Below are 13665 nucleotides of genomic sequence, written 5' to 3'. Positions count from 1 at the left end.
CAAAAAAAAAAAAAAAAAAAAGATCCAGGTGGGGACAGGTGATGGCACTAAACTGCATCCCTAGTAAAGCCCTGAGACTAGGTGAGACATGCACAAAGTGACATTTCTCATCTTCAGAACTTTACTCTCTACTGGACAGCCAAGGCTTTGAGCCACAGAGAGAATCTCCAGCAGCAGGAAGCAGGGTGATAAACTGGGACAAGCATCCTTTCTCATAGGGATGGTCTGTGCTTCCTTTTCTGTCCAGGCTGCCAAGAAGCAGAGTCAAATCTGACGTTGTATCACAGTAACAAAATGTTCACACAAACATATTTGCTGTATTTTTTTTTTGCAGTTTTGATTATTCTACATTGTTAACCTTAATTATAAAATAGATACACAGAGTCCTCGCTAAAATTGCCTAAGATTATTTTCAGCCTGGGGCAGTGGGAGAAGAATCTTGGCTCAGCACTCTCTTCTGGGCCTCGGCTTCTTCCTCAATCAAATCAATCAAATCAATCAATCAAATTAAAGGCAGTATCTCAGATGCCCATATTCAACAATGGTTTTGAGGAGTAAACGAGGTAACAGAAGTGAGAAACTTCTGCAACTCTCATGGTGACCAGGAGTGGACACATTGTCCACGAGAACAGAGCAGGATGCCCTGCATGGCCAGCAGTGGTTCCTCCCCATCCACGTGAACCCTTCCACACAGCAGTGCAGCTTTATAAATTCAAATGAAAGATTTCAAACCAGCATTAAGGTTCAACTCACAGTCAATGGGGACTCATTATAGAAAAAGTGGGAAGCAAACTTTTGTCACAAATGAGGCATCGCTCAATCAGACCAGGGGCCTCCGAGTACGTCCGTGGGCAATGATACCAAGAGCTGCTACAGTGAAGTCCATCTGGCAAGGCAGGGACCTAAAATCCTCACGTTCCCAGTGTGAACTAAAATTGTGTGTTTAATAATGGAAGAAGGAAAAGATGTGAGAGAAAATAAATACCTTTGTTCCTGAGACCATCTTCAGGGAGGTCCGTGCATAGAGGTTCTTTGCTTGCCTGCATCAGGAGGTCCTCCTGCGGTAAGAAAATCCAGCGGTCAGGGAGGATCCAGAGACACCCGAGCTCACCAATGCCAATGATTCTCTGAGAGTCTTCTTTCCAACTCCTGGAAATTTGCTAGCAGTCACAAGGACTGGGAACTGAAGCAAACCTCAAATTCAAATTAATATAATCAATAAAACTTCCACTTCTCTAGAATCTGAGCTTGAAAAGCCAAGTTTCCCAAGGTCTGGACAATAACAGAGGTTTAGAATGCTGGGCTGCAGATCCAAACAAAACCCTGTAAGTATCCTCCAAATCAAGAAACACACTGATGCAATGTGATCTTAATTAAGTGAAAATCTGAATGGAAACTATCAGGAAGTTGAATATAACTCAATCCCTAACCATTCTCAGCATCACATACTCATTTTTTTCTCAAACTTCCTGGAAGAGCTATATTTCCTTTTCATCCCTGTTCACTGGAGGAGGGTATAAGGAGGAACATCATCAATGACAACCTACAGAGGGACTTCAGGAAAATGGGAAGGGGCAGCAGCAGCAGCGCATGTGTGGCATGGGGCCCCGTGAGGAAAGGTTCCGACCAGGCTGACCAGCTGGAGACACTGACAGACCAACGATGGCTGCTGACATCAAAGTTTCCTTCTGGGTCACCTCTTTTTTCTGCCCAAAGATTTTTTTTTTCACATGGATTTAACTGGTAAGTAAAAGATTCTGACATAGCACTCACTTAAATTGACAGATGGTAAAAATCACTGCTACAATGCTTGATAACTTTTACAGCACTTAAAAAAAAAATCACTGCCCACATTCTCCACCAAAAACAATCCCCCCCAAAAAACCCCAAAACAAAAACAACAACAACAAGGCTTCCCTGGTGGTGCAGTGGTTGAGAGTCCACCTGCTGATGCAGGAGACACGGGTTCGTGCCCTGGTCTGGGAAGATCTCACATGCCGCGGAGCGGCTGGGCCCGTGAGCCATGGCTGCTGAGCCTGCACATCCGGAGCCTGTGCTCCGCAACGGGAGAGGCCACAGCAGTGAGAGGCCCGCGTACCAAAAAACAAAAACAAAAACAAAAAAACCCAACAACAACAAACAAGCAAAACCATTTCATTTCTAAGCAAAGTTCTGTGGTGGAAACAGAAGATCAAAGTGATGGCAAATACAGGTGGACACAGGAGGAAATAAAGCATCATCACTGGAAGTGAGAGAAGAGGCTCGGCGTGGAGTGTCATGTACAAAGCAGGACTGTTCCTTCACTTTCTATTGCAACTTCAGTGTGGAATGCTTTTGCACAGCGTGAACTTAAAACAACCATCTCCCACAGAACTTATGTGTTACCACGTTTGGCCAAAAGAGTATAAATTCTAGCGTGATGCCAGGTCAAATTTATTTGTAAATGGGGAGAAGAAAAGCTCTTACTTACCGTAGAAGGAATGATGGAATTAGAAAATCACCATTTGGCAACCATCACAGTGATAATTATCTCAAGAATCATGAATGGATGTTAAAACTAGTTGCTAAAAGTTTGAATGAGAAACAGAAATATTTACATAGTTTCAAAATATCTCCCCACAAGATACTTAATAATTATGAAGGGGAAAATAGTACCTTCACAGTGGAGAAGCCTGGCGGACCCCACCTGAACCAGGTGATGGCAGTTCCCCTGCCCAGGAATGAGGCACCTCAATGTCAGGCGCTTGCTGAGAGGATGCACAGGAAGAACCACATCACTTCTGTGGGGTTCCTGCCCCCCAAATGCACAACCAGGATCTAATCATGAGGAAACATCATACAAACCCAAACTGAGGAAAATTCTACAAAATAAATGGCCTGTACTCTTTCAAGTGCCACGGTCATGAGCTGAGAAAATGTTACAGATTAAATGAGACTAAACAAACATGACAACTGAATGCCACAAATGATCCTGGACTTTTCCTAGACCAAGAAAGCATTTTCTTTTCTTTTGCTACAAAAGACTTCAGTGGGACAGTTGGCCAAATGTACTCTGATCAGTGTTAATTTCTTTATTTTGATTAGGGTACTGTGGTCACCTGACAGAATGCCGTTGTTTGCTAGGAAACACAGTCAAGTATTTAGGCATCACGTCTGCAACTATACGCTCAAATTATTCAGAAGGGAAAAAAAGCAAATGTGGTAAAATGTTAACATGTGAGGAATACGCATGAAGGGTAATGGGAATTCTTCACACTACTTTTGCAACTTTTCTGTAAGTCTCAAATTGTTTCAAAATAAGAGGTTAAGAAAACATCATTATTTGTAGTTACCCTTGATCCTTTCTCCACACTTCCAGTTCTCAGACTGAATGTTTGAAGTGTTAGATTAGATGCTATTTAGAGTATTTCTTCAGGTTAATACTTTATGGGAAAGGCCGGGTGCTGGAGCAAAAGCCAAGGGGTGAGGAGTCAGATGCAGCTCCGTTCCAGCCGCAGGACTCCCAACTGCTAGCTTTGCTGCACAGAGTGCATGCTTACAGGTGGTTTTATAAATGGGGACCACAGACACCTCGCAAGATGCCCCGTCAGGACGGGTGCCCCATGAGCAGAAGCTCTCACCATCCAGTAGACCTTAGACCTTAGATCTCACTTTCCTGTGAGAAAAGCCAATAGGACTGTCACCAACAGAGCCCAGTGTCATCTGGAGTGACCGCCCTAAGCTCTTCTGGGCCTAAAAGAGACTCTGCAGTGAGAGCTGACCTGCCAGCAGCATACAGGTCCCCTCAGATTCCCAAGGACTCTGGTGAGCTCGTATGATGAACCCTAAGGGCTCCGGCTCCTGGAGGGACTGCTGGGATTTTAGTCTGGCGCCACCTGCTGCTCTAAGGAGATGTCTTAGCTGGAGCCTGCACACACCCTGGTGGAGTGCCAACCTGACTGCTTCAAGCCATCCCCCCGTCTCCCTGCTTAGCCACGACTCCTAACAGTGAAAGGGAGCAGCAGAAGCAAGGAGTGACAGACTCTTCTCTCCCCCTGCCTTGCTGACTTCTCCTGAAAGGTTCTGAGTTATGAAAAACAAAGTTTCCCCTCACAGAGGGCTGTGGACCCTACAAAGTTTTAAGTCTAGATATGATCAGGAATTGACAGGGTTGAAAAACAGTGTGAGGCTGAGTTCAGATGTGAGGGACCCCCAACCACCAGCACCACGGCGGTGGGCCATCTTCAGATCAGGTGGGAGCTCAACCAGCCTTGGGTCTCAAACGCAGATGAAGGAACAGAACAGACCACTTGCAAGCAATGGCCGTGTAGCGTAAGCATCCTGTGTGCAACTCCCTCCATCCCCTTGAGCCAACGGATCATGTAATAAACACTTGTAGAAATTTATCAGACACAATATCCTTTTCCTACAATATTTTATCAGCTAAGTGTTCTAAGTTTCAGGATTCCTAGAGGTAAAGTCCTAAACATTTCTCTCTACCATCTAGATTTCACTAAATCTTGACATCTGATCGTTAATATCCTAACATTCCTTGCAAAATCTGTTTCCAAGATAAAAGTTCAAGTGGATCCCTCTTGCAAAATCAAATGAGATAATTGCAGTAGTTTGTAGCATTGTATAAACTATATAAAATAGGAAATGCCACGTAATAGTGCAATTTGTCAAACTGACAGCAAATTCTCTGCCTCAGCCTGGCACAGCCAACATGTCACCCTCCTGCCCACTGCTTGGAATCAAAACCAACTTAAAATACTTCTCCAAAGTTTAGGCAGATTTTAGGAGGGTCTTGAAAACCATTCTTACTGTTCGTCTGTAATCTTATTTCCCATTAAAAGCTGGCTGTGGGGCTTCCCTGGTGGCACAGTGGTTGAGAATATGCCTGCCGATGCAGGGGGCACGGGTTTGAGCCCTGGTCTGGGAAGATCCCACATGCCGCGGAGCAACTAGGCCCGTGAGCCACAACTACTGAGCCTGTGCGTCTGGAGCTTGTGCTCCGCAACAAGAGGCCGCAACAGTGAGAGGCCCACACACCGCGATGAAGAGTGGCCCCCGCTTGCCGCAACTAGAGAAAGCCCTCGCACAGAAACAAAGACCCAATACGGCCAAAAATAAAATTAAATTAAATAATAAAAATTTAAAAAGCTGGCTGTTTATCCTGGAAAAGACGCAATACTGATTCATTCCTATGAGGCTAGTATTGAGCCAGAAAAAAAAAACCCCACAAATATCTTTAGGAGGGAAATGAACATACACCAGGCCCTTCAGCTTTTATAAGCAGGGTAGTTATAAGCTCCTCAGGGCCTGAGGTACACCTGAGCCGTGAGCCCTGGTTGTAAGCAGATCTCGCCGACCTCCTCCAAGACTGAGCTTCCTGAGCTGGAGCAGTGGTGGTCCCAGCTTCAGGTGGGACTGCCGACATGGGACTACCGACACACTGAACACACAATAGGGCCCCAACACAGAGCAAATGAGATACCTTCAATTTCCTGGCACTTGTGGGAACAGCAGTGATCATGTTCACAGTGAAGAACACTGAAAATAAACAAGACGTTGGATCTCTAGATGGACCTTTCAGTTTCCTACGCTTGCATATCTAGGAAGAGCTGTAGGACAGTAACTTTAAATCATCTTTACTGAGCCTAAAAAGAAATTTTCCTCCACGTTATCTCAATTCAGAAAAACTTTAAATGAGGCACCAATCAAGTTAGCTGCGTAAGGCATTTAGTAACAGTCCGCCACAAGGATTTATCTAAGAGAACTGCTAAACTAATGAGGAGAAAGTTCCACCTTAAGTCCCAGCAATATGTGAATGGTGCTTTGGGCACTTCTTTGTCACACACTTTTAACAATATGAGCTGAGAACCACAGGCAAACCATCACTGTGGGGACCATGGTACCCTGGCAGACCGGGAGAACACCTTATGGCTACCAACTGTACTACTGAGAGTGTGAAGTTCAGATTCTTTCACCTTTAAATCACTGAAAATGAGTTCTTTCCAACAAGATTTCCTTTTAAGCAAACAGCAAGCCGCTTCACACTATTGCAAATTTCCCTTAGGATCAGAGACTCTTAGGGTGATAAGGAAGGAAGCTTAATGGGCATTTAGCATAACAGCCTTTCCCTTAAGTAAAGTCACATAAATTGCACAAGATTGGGTCTTTTCTGAACATGCCATTAAATAACAAGTTTCTCCAATAGCATAACATGCATCAGGTGATCAACAGCCATTGTGCTTCCTGACTTGATGTCTCCTGTCCATATGCTTTCAAATATCTGTCAAAAGATGCATACCGAGTCTTCGTATGTTTCCGCTAACAGACAATTCAGAACTTTTTCTGTGTCTGTGTTGAGCATGAATGATGTATCTTGAAGCCAAAGCTTTTACAACACGTTCACCCTGGCAGATCTACCCCTGTGTACAGCTTACATCTAAGCACCAAGAAAAACAAACAAAGCATGGTATAAACAGTTTTCACAGATACAAGGATGTAATGTTCAGCACAGGGAATGTAACCAATATTTTGTAATAACCTTAAATGAAGTATAACCTATAAAAATGTCAAAAATCACTACATTGGGCAATTCCCTGATGACCTAGTGGTTAGATTCCAGGCTTTTGCTGCCATGGCCTGGGTTCAATCCCTAGTCAGGGAACTGATATTCCACAAACTGCGCAGTCAAGAAAACAAAAACGAAATCACTACGTTGTACACCAGAAACTAATATAACATTGTAAACCAACTATACTTCAGTTAAAAAAAAGAAAATAAAGTTGGTTGTTCAAATCAGGAAAAAAAAGGTTTTCAATGTCAAATCACCTGTGTGGGATGTCGCATACCCATCTTTCCACTTTATTCTTAAATAAGACCAGTCTTTTCCGTATCCTGGTCCGTAACCTCTGTGTGCACCGTAGTTCTTGACCTTCCTCCTGTGAGTGCAGAGGTCACAGCTGAACGGTTCTTTCACCACTCAGCGTGGCTCCTGCAGCTGTCCCTTCCACGCATCTGTTCCCAGCCTCTTTCCCCTCGTTTTTGCCTTTCTTCTCCCCTCCCGATAACAGAATATCCCAGATCAAAGGACAAAAGTACCAGTTACAAGTCTTTATATCTTTCTGACACAATCATAAGGCAGGAAAGAATGATTTTTTTTGCTGGTTTAACTTTTCATGATTGAAATATTTCATGACTGGAATATTTATTTTAACTTTTTAAGTGGATCTTTATTTTTTATTAAAAAAAATTTTTTTTTAAATATTTTGGCTGCACCACACAGCATGCAGGATCTTAGTTCCCCAACCAGGGATTGAACCCTTGCCCCCTGCAGTGGAAGCGCAAAGTCTTAACCACTGGATCGTCAGGGGAGCCCCACATGGATCTTTAAAGAAAATGTCAAGTGCAGTCACAAAAGGACAAAGACTGTATGATTGCACTTATATGAGGTCCCTAGAGCAGACAAATTCATAGACAGAAAGGTGGCGAACGGGGGTTACCAGGGGCTGGGGGAGGGCATATGGGGAGTTATTGTTTAATGGGGACAGAGTTCCAATTTGGGAATATAAAAAGAGTTCTGGAGATGAATGGTGGTGATGGTTACACAACAATGTGAATGTACTTAATGTCACGGAAGCGTTACAAATAATAAAAATGGTAAATGTTATATGTATTTTACCACAGTAAAAAAAAGCCAAAAGAAAAGTTAAGACCAACATTTAAAAATAAGTTGCTTCATAAGATAACATGTACTTTGTTTTTCTTTTACAACAACAACCAAAAAAACAGAAAAACAAAAACACAACTAATAATGACCTCGAGAGGTTAAATGAGTGAATGAAATGAATATTTCACAAAAACAGTTTAGGCTTCATCAGGGCCCAAGGTACAAAAAAAGCGTAAACTTCTAATTCTAAATATTGGTGCTGTTCTTCTCCATGAACTGGGAAATTCACCAAGCAGACTTAACTTCATTAAATTCATTTAATTCATGCAATCCACGCCGGAAAGTGTAGGTGGCCGTCCTTCACAACCACAGCAAGTTCTTATTCCTGGAGCCGAGCTCTGTTGAAGTCAGTACCCTTCCGCCTTGACTGATTTTGGTTCAGAGGGAACAGAGAAGAGTGGGTTAAGTGATAACCTCTGAGTACTTTTCCCCAAACTGGAGCCAGTGCACGATCGTGGGCCTCTTTGTTGGTTTGAGATGAACAACAGCTGAAGGAAAAAACTTTGTGGAATGCTGCTAAAGGCAAATCAACTATTAGAACAAAATCACAGAATGTCAGCATGGAAAAGAACACCTCTGAGGTTGCTTGTCTGAGTTAGAATCCCCTTTGCTATATTCCTGACCAACAGTCACTGAGCCTCTTTATAAACAGGACTTCCCTGAGTAACCTAAGCCATTTCTAGACTGGTCTAGCTGTTAAAAAGCACCTCTCATACTGAGTTAAATTCTGTCTCCCTCTATCAAGAAGAGGGGTTTTTTTGTTTTGTTTTTTAATTGTTATAATATTTTTAAAGTTTTTAAACATTTGATTTAGAAATAATCTTTTACATACACCAAAAAATTGCAAATATTGGTCAAAAAAATTTCTTGTATAGTCTTCATCCAGCTTTCCCTAATGTTAACATCTTACATAACCACAGTATAGTTATTAACACTAATAAAATACTAACTAGTCTAAAGACCTTATTCAAATCTTGTTAATGGCTCCATAACACCCTTTTTCGGGACCAGGATCCAATCCAGGCTTCCAGAATGCATTTAGTCATCATGCCTCCTCAGTCTCCCTTCAACTAAGAGGGTTCCGTACGTATTCATCTTTCATAACTTTTGGAAAGAAAGTTGCTTGGTTTGGGTTTGTCAGATGTTTCCTCATGATCAGATCCTGGTTGTGCATCTGGGGGGCAGGAACCCCACAGAAGTGACATGGTTCTTCTCTGGCTCATCCCTCCTGTGTGTACACATGTGTGTGTTTTATACAAATGAGCACACACTTGTACACTTATTTCCCCTTATTTCATGCATGAAAGGGAGGATACTATAGAAAGTCCTTCACAGTTTGCTCTTTTCACTTAGTATATCCTCCTTTGCAGAAGAGTTAACAGCAGCAGGCCTGACTGTTATTCTAAGAAAGGCATGCTTACAAGGGTAGCCTTGGCTAGCATCTGGAAACTTAGATTGCAGAAGAGTCTCCACCATTTCCTAAATGATCAGAGTGGCTCACGACACCTATACAACAATGTGATTCATGGGGAACCCCTGCTTTCCTCCTGTGATGTCTGGGATTTTGGTATGTACCAGCCAGAGGATGCCCATGTGACCAGCCTGAACTCTAACAAGCTTCCATGGTAGGCATTTCACATGTATGAGCAGAATTTGTTCCCAGAGGAAGTGAAGTGTGTGTGACTACACTCGGAGAGGACTCCTGGGAGCCTGTGCGTGATTTCCTCTAGACATTGCCCCCATGCCCTCTTCCCTTTGCTGATTGCTTTATGTCCTTACACTGTAATTAATCTTAGCTGTGAATCTGACTATGTGCAGTGTCCCGTGAATTCCAGAGAATCACCAAACGCAGAAGTGGTCTAGGGGACACCTGTACCTGTACATGAAGATCTTCATTCTTTATTACAGTTGCACAGGGCTCCTGGGAAGGATGTTTATATACCATAGTTTATTCAACCTGTCTCCTATAGGTGGGCATTTAGGTTGCTTCCAACATTTTGCAATAATAAACTACGCTTCAAACAATAACCTTGTGTATACATATTTTTACGCTGTGGGAGGTGTATCTTCAGGGTAGATACTCTCTAGAAATGAGAGTTCTGGGTCAACAGGTCAGGGCATAGTTTTGTTAAGTGTAGCCCAATTCCTCTTCTGCAACGTTGTATCAGTATGCATTCCCACCAGCCATGTGTGAGAACAGCCGTTTTCCTCACAGCCTTGCCAACCAGGTGTGTTGTCATAATTCTTCATGTTCACCAATCTGATAGGTTTCATAAAAGTAGTGTAATGGGTTGTTTAAATTTGCATCTCTAATTATGAGTGAGGTTGGCCATCTTCATGTGTTTAAACACAATACACACACAAACACACATGCGCACAGTGACTTATCAAGTGTCTCCTCCATTTTTCTATTGGGTTTTTTCATTCCCCAATTTAAGAGGTCTTTATACATTAGAGATATAAGCCCATTATCCATGATATACGTTGCAAATATGTCCTCCCAATGTGTCAGTTGTCTTTTGACTATGTTTGTGGTGTTTTTGCCATCTAGCAAGTTAACCTGGGGTCCAGAGATGGCTGGAGTCTGCAGACCTTCCGGAATGGCATGTCTGCTTTTCTGAGAGGCCTGCAGCATTCATCCAGATTTCCAATGGTGCTGTGACCTAAGAATGTCAGGAGCTGCCACCGTCCCACCCGTCTTCCCCTGAGCTTAACTGTGCCCAACAGAACTGCTCTGCTCAACCCTCCAAAGTCTCAAAGGCTTCTCTCATTCCTCCTGATTTTTCAGGAAGACCCAGCAACTCGGCTTCCAATGGGGTATTTTCACGTTGTGTCCTTAGTGTGAATTCTTATCCATGAATACATTCCTCCCACATGACCCCAGGCTCAATGTGAAAAGGAAGGGACAGGCTCTGCTTTGGCCAGGTACCCAACACTGACTCATTCCTTGCTTCCCCTCTGCTCCCCACCCCATCCTCCCTGTATCTTGAGCTCATCTGAGTGCTGGAGGGGTAGGGGAGAGAGAACCATGAGGATGATACTCTAGGTACAGGCGAACCAGCACACAAGCACACAACCACCACCTCTGTCCAGTCAACACATTTTGTTAATGTATATTAAGAGCAAACTGGCTTTTCTTGGCAGCTACAGAGTCAATTCTAATTAACCAGTTAAAACCTGTGGGGCTTCTGTTTTTCACTTCTGTTTTCCACTTGTGTGTAGTTCCCTTTATGAAACCAAGTACAAAATCTTGCATTTGTATCTATTAAATTTCATTTTGCTTTACACAATTCAAAATAGAATTTACCTCTGGTGGAGTTAAAAGGGAGAAAGGGAATGGTTCAGAAAAGGAATAGGGAGACAGTAATCTTCTAGTTCTCGAGTTGGGTGGTACGTATATATGTATGTATAAACATGTACTGATATAAGTATGTTGTGTTCATTTATATATGCATAATTTCATTTTGTATCAAATTTTACACGAAGAAAACTTTCCATCTTGTTAGACACAGCCCACCATAGCAAGGAGTAAGGAACTTTGGGTCTGTTAATTTAACTATATTTTTAAGGATAGGTCATCACAGCATAAAATCTGATATTTTTTTCAACTGTTACTTCACGCTTTATCTATTCTTAATTATGGTTAATATATGCAGCCTACTAATGACAGTCAATTGCCCTGCAACCTGTGTAAAGAAATGATGTATTTTTATCAGGTGGGGAATGGAGCCTAGCCCAGGAAGTCCAGAGAATAGGAATTTATTAGTACATAGAGCAGGGGTTGACAAACTACAGCCTGTGCTTATAGACAACACTTTACTGGAATACAGCCACACTAATTTTTGTAAGAATCACCTATGCCTGGTTTCAAGCAACAATGGCGGAGTTGAGTAGTTTCAACAGAGGCCATATGGCCTGCAAAGCCTAAAATATTTACTTTACGACCCTTTACACAGAAAGTTTACTAACTCTTGATCTAAGGCACCATCCAGGGCAAAGAGTAAGCTTTCTAGTCCACCTGGCAGATAAAACTTCCTTTAGGAATTGGGGTCCATCAGGCTACCTTAGCTCACTAACCATTAGTCTCACCTAACTAATCCCTCTTATTCCAATATCAAATTCAGAGAGATGGGATTTTCCATGCCACACCAAGCAGTGATTCCACTTTTCACTGTGTATTAGTTAAAGAACTGGCTTTCTGATTTAAGCTTCAGCCTCTCATGAAGGGAGGTAGCTTGGATCAGTCTTTTGGAGATCATCACCTCTGACGTACAAAAGATGAAAGTCAAGTTTCTAGACCTGCAAAGCTTGGGACTTACTTCTGAAATATGGAGACCCCCACGAGGGTATCCATCCTATGAAGCCCTAGCTGGGTCAATAGTCTCCCTCAAAGATACCCCTGTGACACCTCACTCTATCCTAACCATGACGCTACCAAAACTCAAGGAATGAGTACACATCATTCCTTAACATCAGACACAGAAATCCCACACGACCGTCACAGAGAGACTCAACATTTCATATTCAGTAGCTGTGTCAGAGGACTGACACGTTTTCATGAGATAAGCACTTCCTCTCCTCAAGTGTCTGATGCGACACGAATGTTTTTAAAAATCATCAAAAGAAAGTTAACATCAAAATCAACATTTTGGAAATGCTTCAATAAATCATAAGCTACCTGTCAGACTCTGTACTTTATTCTGAGAAGTGTTAGTCCAGTTGGAAAGATGCCATCCCCACTCAACTGATCTGCATCAAGATCTCATTTCTTACCTGGCTGGGGCAGAGCTTCTCTTCAGTAGCTGTGCAATATTGACGTGTGTCTTCCTTTGCTCCCTCACAGGGGTCTCTTACACTCTCCGCCTGGTCCCCTCCATCTCTGAAGACCTTTTGCTCCATGCTCTTGGCTTTCACTTCCCTATCCAAGATCCCAGAAGCCACAGAACCTTCTGCTGTGGGGTCCACCAGCCCATACCGCCCAGGCTCACCCCCATGGTCCACGGTCTCAGGGGTTTCTTCGTGACAACTTTCCACAGGAGTCCTCTGCAGCTCCAAGGGCACTGCCCTACTCTGACTTACACGAGAGCTTGAGGCTCCAGGTTTTACATCTGGAATTGCACTTGGCTCAGAGTCAGCATGAAGCTCTTTGGAGACACTCACTGGGAGTTCAGAGTATAATTCCTGCACCTCGGCAGACATGGAGGAATCGAGTGGAACGGGCTGGGTCTCTACGCCGGATGACAGCATGGGGGCAGATGCAGATTTGGAGTCAAGTCTTTTACATCAAACAGCTCACCCTGACACAAATCAAAGGAAGGGATAAAAGTTTAAAACCTTGCACGGTAGTAGAAAGCTGTCTCAGCTTAAACTGGCTACAACAAAGGCAAAAAATTCTAACTCAAATGCCAACATTATCTGGCACCAAAAAATTCTCTGTAAGAGACTGAGTTTGAGGAAAATAAATACCTTAAACCTTTAATGACATCTGTCTAATTTCAATGCAAATACTGCCTTGTGAACAATTCTTAGTATAAATCTGGATTTAAGTGAGATCTCATCAAATGTAGATGAGAATAAGACATGTCTAAGCATCCAAGGATAGACCCAATGTAAATAAGAAAATAAAGATTGTTTTTGAATTGTTTTCAGGTTGTGAACCTTGCGTGTTTTGTTCGCTGCTATATCCCTGCTGCCTGGAATAGTTGTTTCACACATAGCAGGTACTCAGAAAATATTTGCTGAATTAACATATACTGAGGGACTCTGAAGAATTCAATTCACTGACTTTTCTTCATTAAGAATTCTCTTTGGAAGAAGATATAGAGAAAAGTGCTCACTAAACACCTGAGCTGTGTCTACACAGGCTGGCACCCAACACGACTAAATCAGCTCTTGGGCAAATCCTTCCTGACTTCAACTCAGCACCTCGAGATTTTTCAAGTGCCTTC

The 13665-nt window shown here is 42.8% G+C and overlaps 1 protein-coding gene across 1 annotated transcript in view; it reads right to left on the bottom strand.

Moving 5' to 3' along the window:
* PRR14L (proline rich 14 like) overlaps positions 1-12964 on the bottom strand; it is a 45981-nt gene extending 33017 nt beyond the window's left edge. Inside the window, exons 1-2 of the mRNA XM_007453162.1 lie at positions 12491-12964; positions 986-1058 (exon numbers count right to left, since the gene is read on the bottom strand). Coding sequence (XP_007453224.1) covers positions 986-1058; positions 12491-12964 — 547 coding nt within the window. The remainder of the gene's footprint in view (positions 1-985; positions 1059-12490) is intronic.
* Positions 12965-13665: the final 701 nt, after the last annotated feature.

The sequence above is a fragment of the Lipotes vexillifer genome, unplaced genomic scaffold, assembly GCF_000442215.2.
Source record: "Lipotes vexillifer unplaced genomic scaffold, Lipotes_vexillifer_v1.1 scaffold1197, whole genome shotgun sequence".
Taxonomy (NCBI): domain Eukaryota; kingdom Metazoa; phylum Chordata; class Mammalia; order Artiodactyla; family Lipotidae; genus Lipotes; species Lipotes vexillifer.
Note: the sequence above shows the minus strand (reverse complement) of the source record. Positions and strands in the feature narration are given on the sequence as shown.